The 13,482-nt window shown below is 41.6% G+C and overlaps 1 protein-coding gene across 1 annotated transcript; it reads right to left on the bottom strand.

The window, feature by feature from the left end:
- Window positions 1-694: 694 nt before the first annotated feature.
- On the bottom strand, window positions 695-12,924 carry LOC138591328 (D-glutamate cyclase, mitochondrial-like). The gene is made up of 14 exons (XM_069661886.1): window positions 12,728-12,924; window positions 11,853-12,006; window positions 10,286-10,372; window positions 9,682-9,835; window positions 7,523-7,673; window positions 7,300-7,422; window positions 6,972-7,202; window positions 5,368-5,485; window positions 4,938-5,080; window positions 4,728-4,827; window positions 3,312-3,460; window positions 3,062-3,181; window positions 2,149-2,303; window positions 695-1,811 (listed from the first exon to the last, which is right to left on the bottom strand). Exons 1-14 carry the CDS (start codon window positions 12,828-12,830, stop codon window positions 1,656-1,658), a joined length of 1,944 nt encoding a protein of 647 aa, XP_069517987.1. The 5' UTR covers window positions 12,831-12,924; the 3' UTR covers window positions 695-1,655.
- Window positions 12,925-13,482: the final 558 nt, after the last annotated feature.

Below are 13,482 nucleotides of genomic sequence, written 5' to 3'. Positions count from 1 at the left end.
CATAATGACATTTTAATTCCTAATCAACTATCTAGCTTCCTCTGTAAGGATATCGCACAGTTCCTGTTGTATATTCTAATGGCAGTGAGCAACATCCCTGAAATATCATATCAATGATTGTACCATAATATAAAGCACTAAAAAAAAAACAGTCAATCTTATAAAAAGAAGTAAGTTTACTGAACTTAATCCTAAAACAGATTCAACATAACTCCCAATGAATTAGACCAAACTCAAAAATGATTTTTGTGGTACTTTAGTTACATGAACTCATTTTTCGTATTAGGGCCACATTAAAGAAAAAAAATCAGAGGTTATGAGAATAAAGTTGTAATTTTACGAGAAAAGGGTTGTAAATAATAAAGTTGTAATTTACGACTTGATTCTCTGCGGCACTCGACCTGTGGCCTCGTGCTTACGACTGAATCACAGTGATGATATTTAGTACATCACTCCCTCATTTGATTTTGCTTAATTGTATGAAGGCAGAACAAAAGGCAGAGGGGACTCGAAAAAGCCACACACATGCAGTGAAGTTCAAAACCACAAACACTTTGTCAATGCAGGTTAAACGGTTTGTATATAAATGTCACACCATGTTTTAGATGAAACTTACAAATACTTCTAAATACTTATATATGTGGATTTCATTACATATATTAAAATCATGAAATATTTGTGTGTGCGTCAGAAATACATTTGTGAACCTTATTTATTTATATTTATACACATTTTTTTGTGTGCACTGTGTGCAATATTTTTTCTGAAAAGGGTCATTTGCATATAAATCCTCGAATATATTTGTGAATCCTTCTGTGTGCATTTATTCTTTTTGAGATTGATCTGGTTCCATATCAGCCTACATGAATCTGTACATGCACATTTGTTTGCATAAGTGTTGTTTTTTTTAATTTCCTAGACATGTCACCTTCTTTTAAAAACCTCATCAAGAGACAGAAGCTAAGCTAAGGTTAGCAGCAGCTTGGCACGCAGCCTCCGAAGCCCTGCTAAAGAGAGTCAGAGAAAGGATCCATTCTAGAAAGGATTCCTACAGAGATAAATCATTTTGTTAAAGTTAGATCCTTTTTCTTTTCTTTTTTTTTGCTGTGACAATGCTCTCTCTAAACCCACCAGACTCCACTGACAAAAACAATAATTTTAACTTGCAGAACACTGGAGTTACTGGTCTTTCCATGTCTCAATCAGCTTGTTTGTTTGTCTTATTGTGTGACTTTTGACTTTTAAACGGTTGGTTCAGATCTTACACAATATTTTCACAACACTAAATAACACACACTTACCGGTCAAAGCAAAGCTAGACCAGCAACTCCTATATTCTGTAAAATCGCAGTTTTTTAAATGGAGTCTGGTGGCGTTGAACAGATGGCTGTTTCTGGTTTCAGTAAGGATCTTCCTCTTTAACAAAAAGGTCTATCTCTGTAGGGATCCTCTCTGTAATGTAAGAATCAAACACACTCTCCTTTCATTCTGTTTTATTCTCACTTTACGCGATCTGAATAGAGAGGAAACAGTTTCACACAGAGGCACACTGATTGTTTGTGTGTCACAGGAGCTTCATGAGCGCTCACTGCACAGACTGGTTAGTTTCATTCTATTAGTTAAAAATACTGCTGAGAACAGACATGATAAGTAGATCAGGCAGGTGTGGAGCCTCGTGTGACTTCCAGCAGTCTGGTGATGATGTCAGAGTGTGTGGGGTGAAAGGTCAAACCGTCCACCTCCATGGCCAGGTTACCAGTCTTACCGCTTCTTATCCCAAAGTTTACCAGAGTGGCGAGGATCGACTCCTCCTGCCAGAGAGAGAGAGATTCATTTAGGTCCACAAACTGTTTCAAAGCTGTTTAACTGATGTTATGATTTTATGTGCAGCGTGTAACGTCAGAACTTTACTCTATTTTTAGCTCCATTTTTGTCTCCATCAACCCCTGAGGGAAATATTTGTCTCTTTTACTGCTAAATTCTCCAGTACGGAAACCTTACATCCATTGTGACAAAATATGTAACTTATATGAATAACAGAAACCAACATGTTCTGCTGTTTACATGATTTACATCTCAAAATTGATTATTAACATTGATTATTAAAATAGATTTTGAGAGGAGGTGAGGAAGCAGAAAGAGTGTCACCTTGTCCACAGACGGCAGGTTAGCAGTCCAGTCCTGGAGCTGCTCTTGGGGGGTTGTGAGTTCGAGTCCTTTCTTCAGGTATCTCTGGTGGGAGGGGCAGGTGTGGAGCAGGTAGAGCCCACAGGCCACAGCATATCCTCCCCAGTTAGACACCCCTGCAGGAGGGTGAGACGGCGGGGAGAGTTTGAGGAGGAATGTAAACCAAAGCAATGGAAAAGAAAGCTGAGGGTTGTGCAACATACAGTATGTAAGTATGTTTTTACTGTGTTGACTTATTTATTACTTTAAATGAGTCCAACACTTGTATATTAAAGTATATAAGTATATAAAGTTACTGTAATTCAAAACAGGAAACATTTTCACATAATAAAATGCTGCTGACAGTTTGGCAGGAGACGAGTACAAATTTAGCCAAAATACAAGCTGTTCTCACGTTGAAAAATATTCCTCGATTTGACATTAAACTTTGGTCAGTTAAGGACTTGTATGATCCCATTCTTAAATTTCTACCACTCTCCTTTGTGTGCAAAGTTATTATATATAAATGCATCAAAGACAAAAAGCCAAAGTTGTAATTTAGCTGAAGTCTAAAATAGCTGAATTTTAAACTGCCTTTAGTTTATAGTCATTGATTCATAAATGTACACATTTACACATACAACACTTCACCAATGCACTTTACAATTAAAGGGAAGACACAGGAAAATACATTTTGCAAGTAGCAAATTAGGCAGATAAAGTGTAAAGTAAACAACATTAAGATCATCAATAATAAGATTTGTTCTGATAAAAGATCAAATCTGAGTTAAAAAAACACATTTTTAAGGGATGTTTAAATAGATGTTGTCAGCAGTAAGAGTATAATCTGCAGTGTTTCCTTCGTACAGCTAGAACAGTGATTGTTAGTCCGTACCAGCAGTGATGGCGAAGTCAGCAGGAACATCACAGGCGATGAGACTCCCTTTGGGCATCAGACTCTCCACCTTTTCCTTCACCTTACCCATCCCCAACTCGTTACCTCCATCACCGATTCCTACAGACACACAGAGAGAAATATCTGCAAAGTTTCTGTAATAACATGGTTACTACAGTAATAAGGTTAAAAAAAAGGTAAAATAAGGACATAAATATAAAAACAATTAAATGTAATACGTGTTTCTGACCTGTCGTGATGATTCCTGGTATTTCTTTGGCAGCTATAAATAAGTTATCAATGGGATCCACCAGATGTTTGATGTTCACTCCTCTCATGTTGTAGTAGTTTCCATCCGTGGCTCGTCCACTGCGCTCTATCGCCACCAGGTGGTCGTACCTGGTAGCACACATTTCCACTTTAAATGCCTGATTATTTGTGGGGGATTTTTATGGCCCTTAAAACACTCAAACAGCTTAAACACAAACTTCTTCAGTACAAAACAAGAAACAAGCTGTGTTTGCTGCTCGGTACAAAGCTTTGACTTTTTGGTCCTTACTTTTTTCTGATCAATGCCAAACAAAACTCCTGTATCAGCCTACAGAGTCTCATGTTTTACCTGTACGTTTGTCTTTGTTTTTCATAAGAACCGGCTGTTAGACAGACATGAAAACATTTACAGCTGCACACTGGTCTGAATAACTGGGTGGGTTTGTCTTGGAGAGGAGGAGACCTCTGTGGATAATTCAGCTCCAGGTAAAACCCTGAACATGAGACTGAACGGTCTCTCTGACACTGTTTGTAAAGTTTACAGCCTGCCGTGCTGTTTATCCTGAACTGTTTAGTGTTCACTACGCAGCTACGAAAAATAAAGAAAAGTGCAGACAAATTTAAGGAGGGGAGCCCCAAGTGTAATCACTAACAGATATCTTTACCAACCATAGACTGAATAAAAACATGGCTGACATGACGGCTCCCTAAAAGTGAAGCCAAACCCTCTCTATCGCCCCCTGCTGACTGGCTGCAGTACAAGTCATAAAGCCCGCCTCCTCCATGTTAACAGAATCAACAAATCAAAACACATTTTCTCAAACATGGTTTCTGTCATTATAGTTAGTTCTTATCACGCTGATTATGTCCAAGTGTTGATTTTTCTGACAAGTTTTATTTTAATTAGTTATTTGATGCTATAAAAAGGGGGTGTGGCCTCATGATTGACAGCTCTGTTGACAACTGGGGCTCCTGCAGCGTTCTGTTCCCGAGTAGCAGAGTAGAGGAGGAACGGCGAGAGGAGACGTAACGAACACTAACACTACAGTCATTGAACTTTCCATAAGCGTGAATATCTGCTTCAGACCGACACAAGAAGCTGTTCTGCTGCAGGCTGAGCCCACCTGAGGGCTCCAACACGGCAAGGCCACCTGAGGGCTCCAACACAACAAGGACAGGGAAGGGGCGGCACGTCAATACTGCGGCTCTACAGCACACACTCTGGATACAAAATGAGCAGGATGGCAGCGCCCGCTCCAGGGGAGGGTTTCGGCTTCATTTTTGTACAAAAGGTGGAGATGTGTCGTCCATCTTCATATACAGTCATTAATACTATTCTAGAAAGCCTGTTGTGATATAAAATGTTCTTTAATTGTGTATTTTCCTTACTGCTAACCTGGGCTTGCTGGGGTCTCCATGATGACACAGGAAGTGCAGTGCAGAGTCTGGGCCGCTCTCTTCAAACGTGACCAATGGGACGGCACTCTTCAGCACACCTGAGGGTACAATTACTGAGTTATGACAGCAAAGTGCATGATATGATATGATGAAGGGTAATGGTTTCCTCTGATCTCCAAGAGATCTAAAACACTTAAATCTCTCCCACCGTTTCTCGCAGCTTCATCAATGATGGCCTGGTTCATGTCCACGGCTCTCCTGTCTGTCACCATCGTCACCTGTTTCCCCAGGGACAGCAGCATGGTTGCCATAGCGATGGCTCCTGGTGGGCCGTCAGTCTCATCAGGAGGGCTGAAAGGGAAACAGAAATAGTAATCATTAGTTTGTTTTAAGGTCCTGATCCAAACTTGACACTGCTTCCTGTTTCTGGTGATGTGACAGTTAAGGATGTTATTCTTCCACCTCTTTGAAATGTCAGACTCTCTGCTGATTCCCTGCTGCTCACTCCTCATGAGCAGCACTCACCTGTAAGATCCAGTTCTTTGGCTAGAAGCAAGTCATGCTCCATTGGCGTAATACTAAACATAGCCTCCACATAAGTCAGATAACTATGTGTTAAGTGTGTATGTGTTAGGCACCTGTGCATGAAGTGTGTGGGGAAGCCGGTTGTTATGGCAACAGAGGATGAGTGTGAGAGTGCCAGACAGGAGCGCAGAAGTTCATCCTGAACAAATAAAGCTCTGATACCTCGTTGGCCTGGAGACACAAAGTGACAAACTCACATCGACCTGCAGCATCGAGATGAAGAGGAAGCAAGAAAACACACGACCCCTGAACTCACCATCATCCTACATGTTGCTTATAACCATAGAGGCTACAGAGAGTGACAGGGTTATTATGGTCTACATAAATAGGTTCAAAATGTTTTGTTTCCCTCCACTGGTCACCTGGAGCAGCTACAAGGTGGCAAAAATGGACAATAAAAGTTGTCTTGTCCTCGGGTTAGCTTTACTAAAACTGGTTATACATTTGGGCTCGATTTGAAATATTTAGAAGTCTAAATTACTTAAAGGGACAAACCGTTTTGGAATTGCTCCAGGAGATTGTTTCAGCCAGCAGCCGTGAAACGGACTGTAATGGCTGCACTGTAATCCTCGGGGACAAATGCGCCTGATCAGTACATCCATGAAAGGTTCTTGGCTTTTTTTCCACTGACGGGCTCAGATTGTTATTCTAACCGCCTGACAACATTACAGAAAGGATCCCTACAGAGATAGACGTTTTTGTTAGAGAGGATGATGATTTTTTTAACCAGAAACAGCCTTTACACCGCTCTCTGCAAAGCCACCAAACTCCATTGACAAAAGCTGTTATTTTACCTCACAGAACAAAGGAGGTGCTGCTCTATCACTGACTGGATTAGTTATTTTGTTTGAGTTATTCTGTGCTTAAATATTGTGTTCGGTCACAACAAACCACTTAAAACACCAGAGTTAAACAATAACCCCCAAATAACCAAGGCAGCTGTGGACCAGCAACTCCTGTGGGGTTTTTTTTCAAGATTATTTTTTTGGCTTTATGTCTTTATTCATAGGACAGCTGAAGAGAGACAGGAAATGTGGGGAGCAGAGAGCGGGGGATGACATGCACCAAATGGATCGGCAGACCGGGAGTTGAACCTGCAATCAGTGCGACGAGGACTGTGGCCTCTGTACATGGGGCGCCTGCTCTACCAACTGAGCTCAACCAGCGCCCCCAACTCCTGTGTTCTGTGAGGTAGAATTACTGTTTTGTTAATGGAGTCTGGTGGCTTTGAAGAGAGCGATGTCACGGCTGATTCTGGTTTAAAAAAAACACTGTAGTTGTTGCCTGGTGTTTTTAAGGAGTGTTGCCAATAATCCATTACCTCCTTCATATCTTCTTCCTTTGTCCTCTGTTCCCTGTTTTATTTCTCTTTCTGAGACAGCTTGTTCACTTCTGACTGATTAAGGAATGTGCTTGAAGCATAATTACATTTAATTAGGACTGCCCTCAAAGCTTTGATTAGTCAAATCATCAGTCAAGGAGCTCCTGATTTGGTCATTTGAATCTTAACACTCTTGTTTTATGCTGTGTGATTTAACTAATAGTAACACAGGAAAGCAGAACAGCTGTAAAACTTACAAACGTTGTCTGCTCATAAAGCTCCAGAACCTCTTATATAATTTAAACCCAAACGACATCACTCTTTTCCAATGCTTACCTGGATCGTCTCCAATAATCGTCTCCAGCTGTCTGATTTTTGCCACGGCCCTCTTTGACGCCAAACTGTACAACAAGGGATTATGGGACACCAGAAAGCTGAGGGGGATCAGCTCAGGGTCTTGATCACAGGCGGAGGGGTCTACACCTCCGACAGGTATAGAAGGAGCGGAGTCTGGGACGTCAGTCAGTAACATGCAGCCTGGAGAGTGACTGAACGCCAGAGGAGGCTCTGGAAAGAGACAGAACAGGAAGTCTGAATGTTGATCCCTTCTTAGAGAAGATGATGTCATGAAGTGAATACAGAATGAGCCAATCAGATCGCTCACTGCTGCTGAGTATTGCCTCTACGGCGGTCACTCCGCAGGCCCAGAACACTGTGACGTCTCCGGGCTGCAGCTCCACTCGATCCCCGTAGTCTGGAGAGGAAACGTCCTGTATGCCCAGCAGAGCTACACACACATGATGACACGTTATGTACTGCTGAATTAAGATTACTATGCCCTGTGTGTGTGTGTGTGTGTGTGTGTGTGTGTGTGTGTGTGTGTGTACCTGGGTCTCCTATGTGCACAGGAGCTCCATGTGCCAGCCGGTTGAGGTGGGTTATCTCCACAGCTGCATCCAACATGGCAGCTGGAACAGGACCCATAGTGACCACTAGAGGGCAGCTGAACACTCCTGCAGGACTACAGGGAACTGCAGTCTGCACACACACACACACACACACACACACACACACACAGTTTTATTTTACTTCTGAAAATCTATAAGCCATCTGCATACATTTCTCTCTCTGTTCATGTCAGTGGTTTTCAAACCTTTTCACATCAACGACCCTGAACTCCCCCATTAGACCACAGAGCCACATTAAATAAGATTTGTTTTCCCATCTAACAGGATGTTTCCTTCCTATGTATGTTCCTCGGCTGTGTTCAGAGAGAAAGCAAGGTGAATTTTTGCATCACGTTACCTGTGAGAGTTTAATTGCAGGATCATTTGTCATTGTTTGGTTGAAACACACCCAGCAAATATTTGATATAAAGCCGAACACTGTCATCACCCAGAGGTGCACACAGCTTGGATAATTTCGCCCCCTTCTCCTTGAGCAGTGTCTAGATGAACTTTTCTGCTGCTGCCAGCTACTTGAGGCTGACCAGTGCCCAGTTTGATGGGCTGATAGCTAGGATCAGGCTCAATTTTGGAACCCATTGGCTATCATCTGATTACATTTTTACTCTAGGAGCAACGGTGAACATGTCTAGCGTGTCCGGTTTAGCTAACGGTTAGCGATAACCAGCTTCCAGCCAAGACTTCCTTCTCCGTGCGCTGCAATGTTTACAGTCCAGTCAGCAGCTCGAGAAGCGACCGTGTGTTCAGATCAAAGTGAAGTGAAATTCTCCCTCCAGATGTGTCTGCTAAATAAACGCTGTCATCTCTCGGTTCGTTCCATCCCCCGGAGGAGCGCCCGTTCATCTGTCTGTGCTGAGTCTCAGTTTCACTGTAAACTGTAAGTTACACAGAGGCTGCACTCTGGCTTACTGCAGCGGGATGAAGCCCAAACAGAAACAGATTTTCTTGTGATCGACTTTAATTAACGGCTCTTCAGTTTGCTGAAATAAAAAAATCACGATGCAGATTAGGAACAACATGAAGCTTTGTCAGGTCTGTCCTCAAGAGGAGAAGAACACTACTTTAACATGAGACGTTTGTTGAACGGAGGGCGGATCGATCGTTTCTGACGCATTCAAGGAAGTTGGGAAATCTAAATGCTGGATGGCTTTCGTGACGCAGCGTCAAAGGAATTTGTCTCAAGTTGAATTTTTGATCTAGAACAGATTGTTGCTAAACTTGCTGCAGATGTTTATAGAGATTATAGAGATTACGATGGATTACGTTCCGCCTGCTTTTGCTCTCCACACGGACTGTTTTTCCTACATACGCCGCAGCCTGCTAATACGTGATTGGTCAATACTACTCGGACGACAAGCATAGTACAAACGTAAAATATTTTCTTCACTTTAGGTCCAAACACTCCTTTACAGAAAGCAACGAGACCCAAGACCACATTAAGATTGATTCATAGTGATGATAACTTTTTACATGATAAATGAATTGGTCTAATGAATAAAAAATAATCATGATAACATCCAAGTTATTTTTTCAGTTAAAAAAATACAAATTTGATGGAATCCAGCTTCTTACAGGCAAATATTTAGCTTCTTTTCTTTGTTTAACATTAATTTAATGAATGTTTTTGGTGGTTTGAACTGTTTGTCAGACAAAACAAGACATGTACATGTGTCATCCTGGAATTTTTCACTCTTTTCATCTCATTTTAAAGACCACATGTTAAATACATTAATTAATCTGCACATTTCATAATAAGAATAATCTTTTGTTGCAGCTCTGATGTAGATCTCAGCTCCATAAAGAAAAGGAGACACTCTACTTCTGCTTGTATTTTATACCTGTCACCACCTGTTAACCATGTGGCTTTTTCCACGTGTGGATTCAATCCCCAGCAAATTCCCCACAGCATATTTAAAGAGTCTATATCATCATGCCAAGCTAACTAAACCATGGTTATTATAATTTGTCAAAGACAAACACTTGAATTAGACAGGAATGTTCCACAAACCAGCTATAGTTCTATGTTAATGTTTACAGTTAATTTAGTCCACACACCAGCTTTGTGTGTATTTGAAGCGTACCCTGAACATGCTGACGTTTGTGCCCTGCTCCACGTTCCTCACAGGGACTCCAGCCTTCTTCAGTTTGCCCTCAGTGCCAAAACTGCAGCCCTGATAGAAACACACCATGTCTGACCACCGAGCGAGACGCTCAGCCGGCTGCTCGGATCCGATCCTGTGAGCAGAACAAAAAGATAAAGAGTGAAAACATGAACCAGAGTCAAAGTCAAGATGTTGTGATTTAGACTTGAAGCCATTAAATATAATAACCGTGTTAAACACTTCTTTTGCTTTCTGGTACAGCTGAAGAAATGCTGCACAATGTAATGCCAGTGCTTCTCTGTCACATCATCATCACTCACTACATGATGGCTGCTTTGCACAAATATCTCAGCTCACACAGCATCCACATTTATACATATTATATTTGATCAAAATGCTACACAACACGAGATAATAACCCATCCGAGTCCGACCCAAATATGCAAAAGTTGTATTATAACCATTAGTAGTAGTAGTATATTTATTGTTTATTATCTGTAACAGCAAATTTCCCCCAGTGTAGGATCAATAAAGGTTATCTTATCCTGTCTGTCTGTCTGTCTGTCTGTCTTTGTATAAATACCTGGTCTGAGCGCTGTAACTCTGCAGACTGGAGACTGTTTTCACCATCCGGCCCTCCTCATACACACAGTACTGAGAAACATCCGTCCTGAACACACAGAGAGACAAACAGATAAAACAGATACAGTCAGCAAGAGTAAATGGAAGCACAGGGGTGAGATAATGCCTGAAGAAATATATATAAATCAACATTTGCTTATATTATTCAGATTTAATATTAAGTAAAGTTGGATGTATGACAACACGTCTGCATTAGTAGGTCTACATTAATAACATTAAGTGTTATGTCAGTGTCGTACATTTGATTGGTTTAAATCTACATATTAAGAGTAGGGGTGCTACTACAGACATTACGGTAAAATGTGAACAGCTTTACAAAATCATTGGCGGACACAAACAGGAGCTGCAGCAACACAGAGTCATAAACATCAACTAAAACTCAGTTAATGTAAAATCTGCTCAGATTGGTTTATACAGAGCTGAAACATTCAAGTGACTGTGGAAAATCGTTCATCACAAAGAATAATAAGATTCACTTTAAAGATATAATTTCTAAGATTTTCATGTAAATAAACATCTGTTAAGTTTCTATCTCTCGCCAAATGAGGTAACACAATGGTGACTGAGCCTATGGCCCACTGATGAAAGCCTTTGTAATTGTAGTATTACACACTGGGTGTCTGGTGCGACTTTAGTGGAAAAAATCACAAGCAGCGCCCAGTTAGTGACGCGTTTTCCATCACCCAGCAGTGGTTGGTCTGCCAGAGAGGGTAGGCGGAGCTAAGCGGCTGCTTTTCCGCTCTCTGCAAGTGTTGCGAGTAAACAGTAATCTACTATGGCTGAACAAACAAAGAAAAAATGGATGACTACAGATACAACTTCAACAAGAAGTGAAAATCCAAAGAAGAAGAAACAAACTCGACGCTCAGATGAAGCAAACAGTCTGAAAAGGAAAGCGACCGTCAGCCAGGAAAATCAAGAGTTACAACCGGAGCCAACCGTGGACGTCACACATGCAACACTGTCTGGTTATCTGCGAAGTGTTACTGTTTATCGCCATAGGTGCCGCCAAAGAGAACTAAACTGAGATCTTTGAGATTACAACTTTAAAGTTGCTTAAAATACCTGACAATTTGGCTTTTTGGACAGTGAACAGGACTGCACGGTGCTGCAGTGGTTAACGCTGTCGCCTCACAGCTTGAGGGTTCCTAGTTCAAATCCTTGTACAGACGTAGTGGGCCTTTCTGTGTGGAGCCTGCATGTCCTCCCCGTGCATGCGTGGGTTCCCTCCAGGTACTCCGGCTTCCTCCCACAGTCCAAAGACATGCTCGTTAGGTTCATTGGTGACTCTAAATTGCCCGTAGGTGTAAATATGAGCGTGAAAGACTGTGTGTCTCTGTGTGTCAGCCCTGTGATTGACTGGCGATCTGTCCAGGTGTAACCCCGCCTCTTGCCCAGTGACAGCTGGGATAGCATCAAGCCCGCCCGTGACCCTGAACAGGATAAGTGGTATAGATAATGGATGGATGTTGGGAAGTTGATCAGTGTGTGTGTGCGTGTGTGTCTACCTGATGTCGACATGTTTAGCGAGAGGCAGACAGGAAGTCTCTCCTGGTTGGCTGCGATAAAGGAGCGGCAGGGGGGCAGGATTTTTACGACAGAAGTCATCAAAGTCATCGGCCAGATGATTGGGCAGGATGATGACATTAGACTGCTGGTAACCTGACACACACACACACACACACACACACACACTCCAGTATAAGATTCTTCTTGTCCTTAACAGACCGACAGTGTGACACAACTTTTCTACATAAAACATATGTGATGTTACATTTTATAATATATCAAGAGTCAACAGAAAACTCTTGGCAGTCATAAGACCTGTAAAGCTACAAGAAGCAAAAATTTAAATATAACCAGCAGCTATTCTAAACGTGATTGGACAACAATGCAACTGTTATCAATGCCTTAAATACCAATTTTCAAAGCCATGATTACATGTGAATATTATTCAGCCATATTAACAAACCCCAGTTAATATAATGCCTGATGGAAATAGTGATTATCTCTGCAGAAAACCTGTCAAGTTGACCTATAAGTTGACTTTTCTCCAGCTCGATGGTTAAGAAAAAACAACCATCAACTAAATAGTTTGATCTGAAGTTTGGAATTATGGTTGGTAAAATCAGACCTGTAGTTTAATTCATAGAAAATATTCCCAAATCACCACAAATCCTATTTTTACATCAGATCGTTCCACCCTGGGTTTCTATACGATTAAAAGATTATATTGATGTTGCTGCAGCTTTTATGCAAAGCAAATAACAATACTTCAATCATGTCGATAAAACACAATAAAATTCAAGAACCTTTCAAGTCCATAAATTGTGCATGCACGGTTCCAGTGTCTCCTGCAGCCCTGCAGGTGATCGGTTCTTACCGTCAGCTAATCCAGACGTGGTTTTTATTCTGGGATCCTCCTTCCTGATCAACAGCCTCAACTCAGCAGGGCTCAGAGACTTTAAATGGTCCGACTGCTCCATCACAGACCTCACCACAACTTCTGTAAACTTCTCAAACTAATACTACGACTGCTCTTTCCTGTTCTGCTGTCAAACTGGTTCGTGCAAACTCTCAGGTCTGAGGACGCGAGCAGTTCTGTCGATTAAACGGTAGAGGAGGCGGAGCCGCTCTTTACTGTCGTACTGAGAGCGGGGGAAGAGGAGTTGATATAATTTGGTCAAACTCTACCAATCAAATCCTTTGAACTACTCCGAACTAACAACGCCCCTTAAATTATGTGAGGTTCTTTAATCTTATGCGCAAAAAAAAGTATGTCATGTGTGCTATGTACCATAGACTGTTTAAAATATGTTACCTCCTTTGTCACCTTTATTCTGCATGCCATGTTTGTCTGTTTCAATGCAATTTCACTGTTAGAAAATGTACTTCATGCTTTGCACAGTACAGCAAGGAGGAGGAATGTGGGGAGGTCCCTCTGTGGTTAAACTGCGGTACTACTCTGTGACCTGAACTGGAACACAGGAAATCATACAGAAAAATATTTCTCACCTACAGTTAACTTCACATGGTGAGGCCTATATGTTACTTGCAACTCAAAGCCATCTTTCCAGATCTTTCTCCTCTTGTAGAAACAACATTATCCACCAGCCCTCAGTAATCCACAAAAACAAG

This window comes from Semicossyphus pulcher, unplaced genomic scaffold, assembly GCF_022749685.1.
Source record: "Semicossyphus pulcher isolate SPU_LCO1_2020_fin unplaced genomic scaffold, fSemPul1.0.p SCAF_14, whole genome shotgun sequence".
NCBI classification, from domain to species: domain Eukaryota; kingdom Metazoa; phylum Chordata; class Actinopteri; order Labriformes; family Labridae; genus Semicossyphus; species Semicossyphus pulcher.
The sequence above is the reverse complement of the archived record's forward strand: the minus strand, read 5'-3'. Positions and strand labels throughout refer to the sequence as shown.

Coding starts and splice junctions, on each gene's coding strand:
- LOC138591328 (XM_069661886.1), bottom strand. CDS start 12,830: ATGGAGCAGTCGGACCATTTAAAGTCTCTGAGCCCTGCTGAGTTGAGG. Junction 9,836..10,285: donor AGTTACAGCGCTCAGACCAG/GTATTTATACAA, acceptor TTCTGCTCACAG/GATCGGATCCGAGCAGCCGG. Junction 7,423..7,522: donor TGTGCACATAGGAGACCCAG/GTACACACACAC, acceptor ATGTGTGTGTAG/CTCTGCTGGGCATACAGGAC.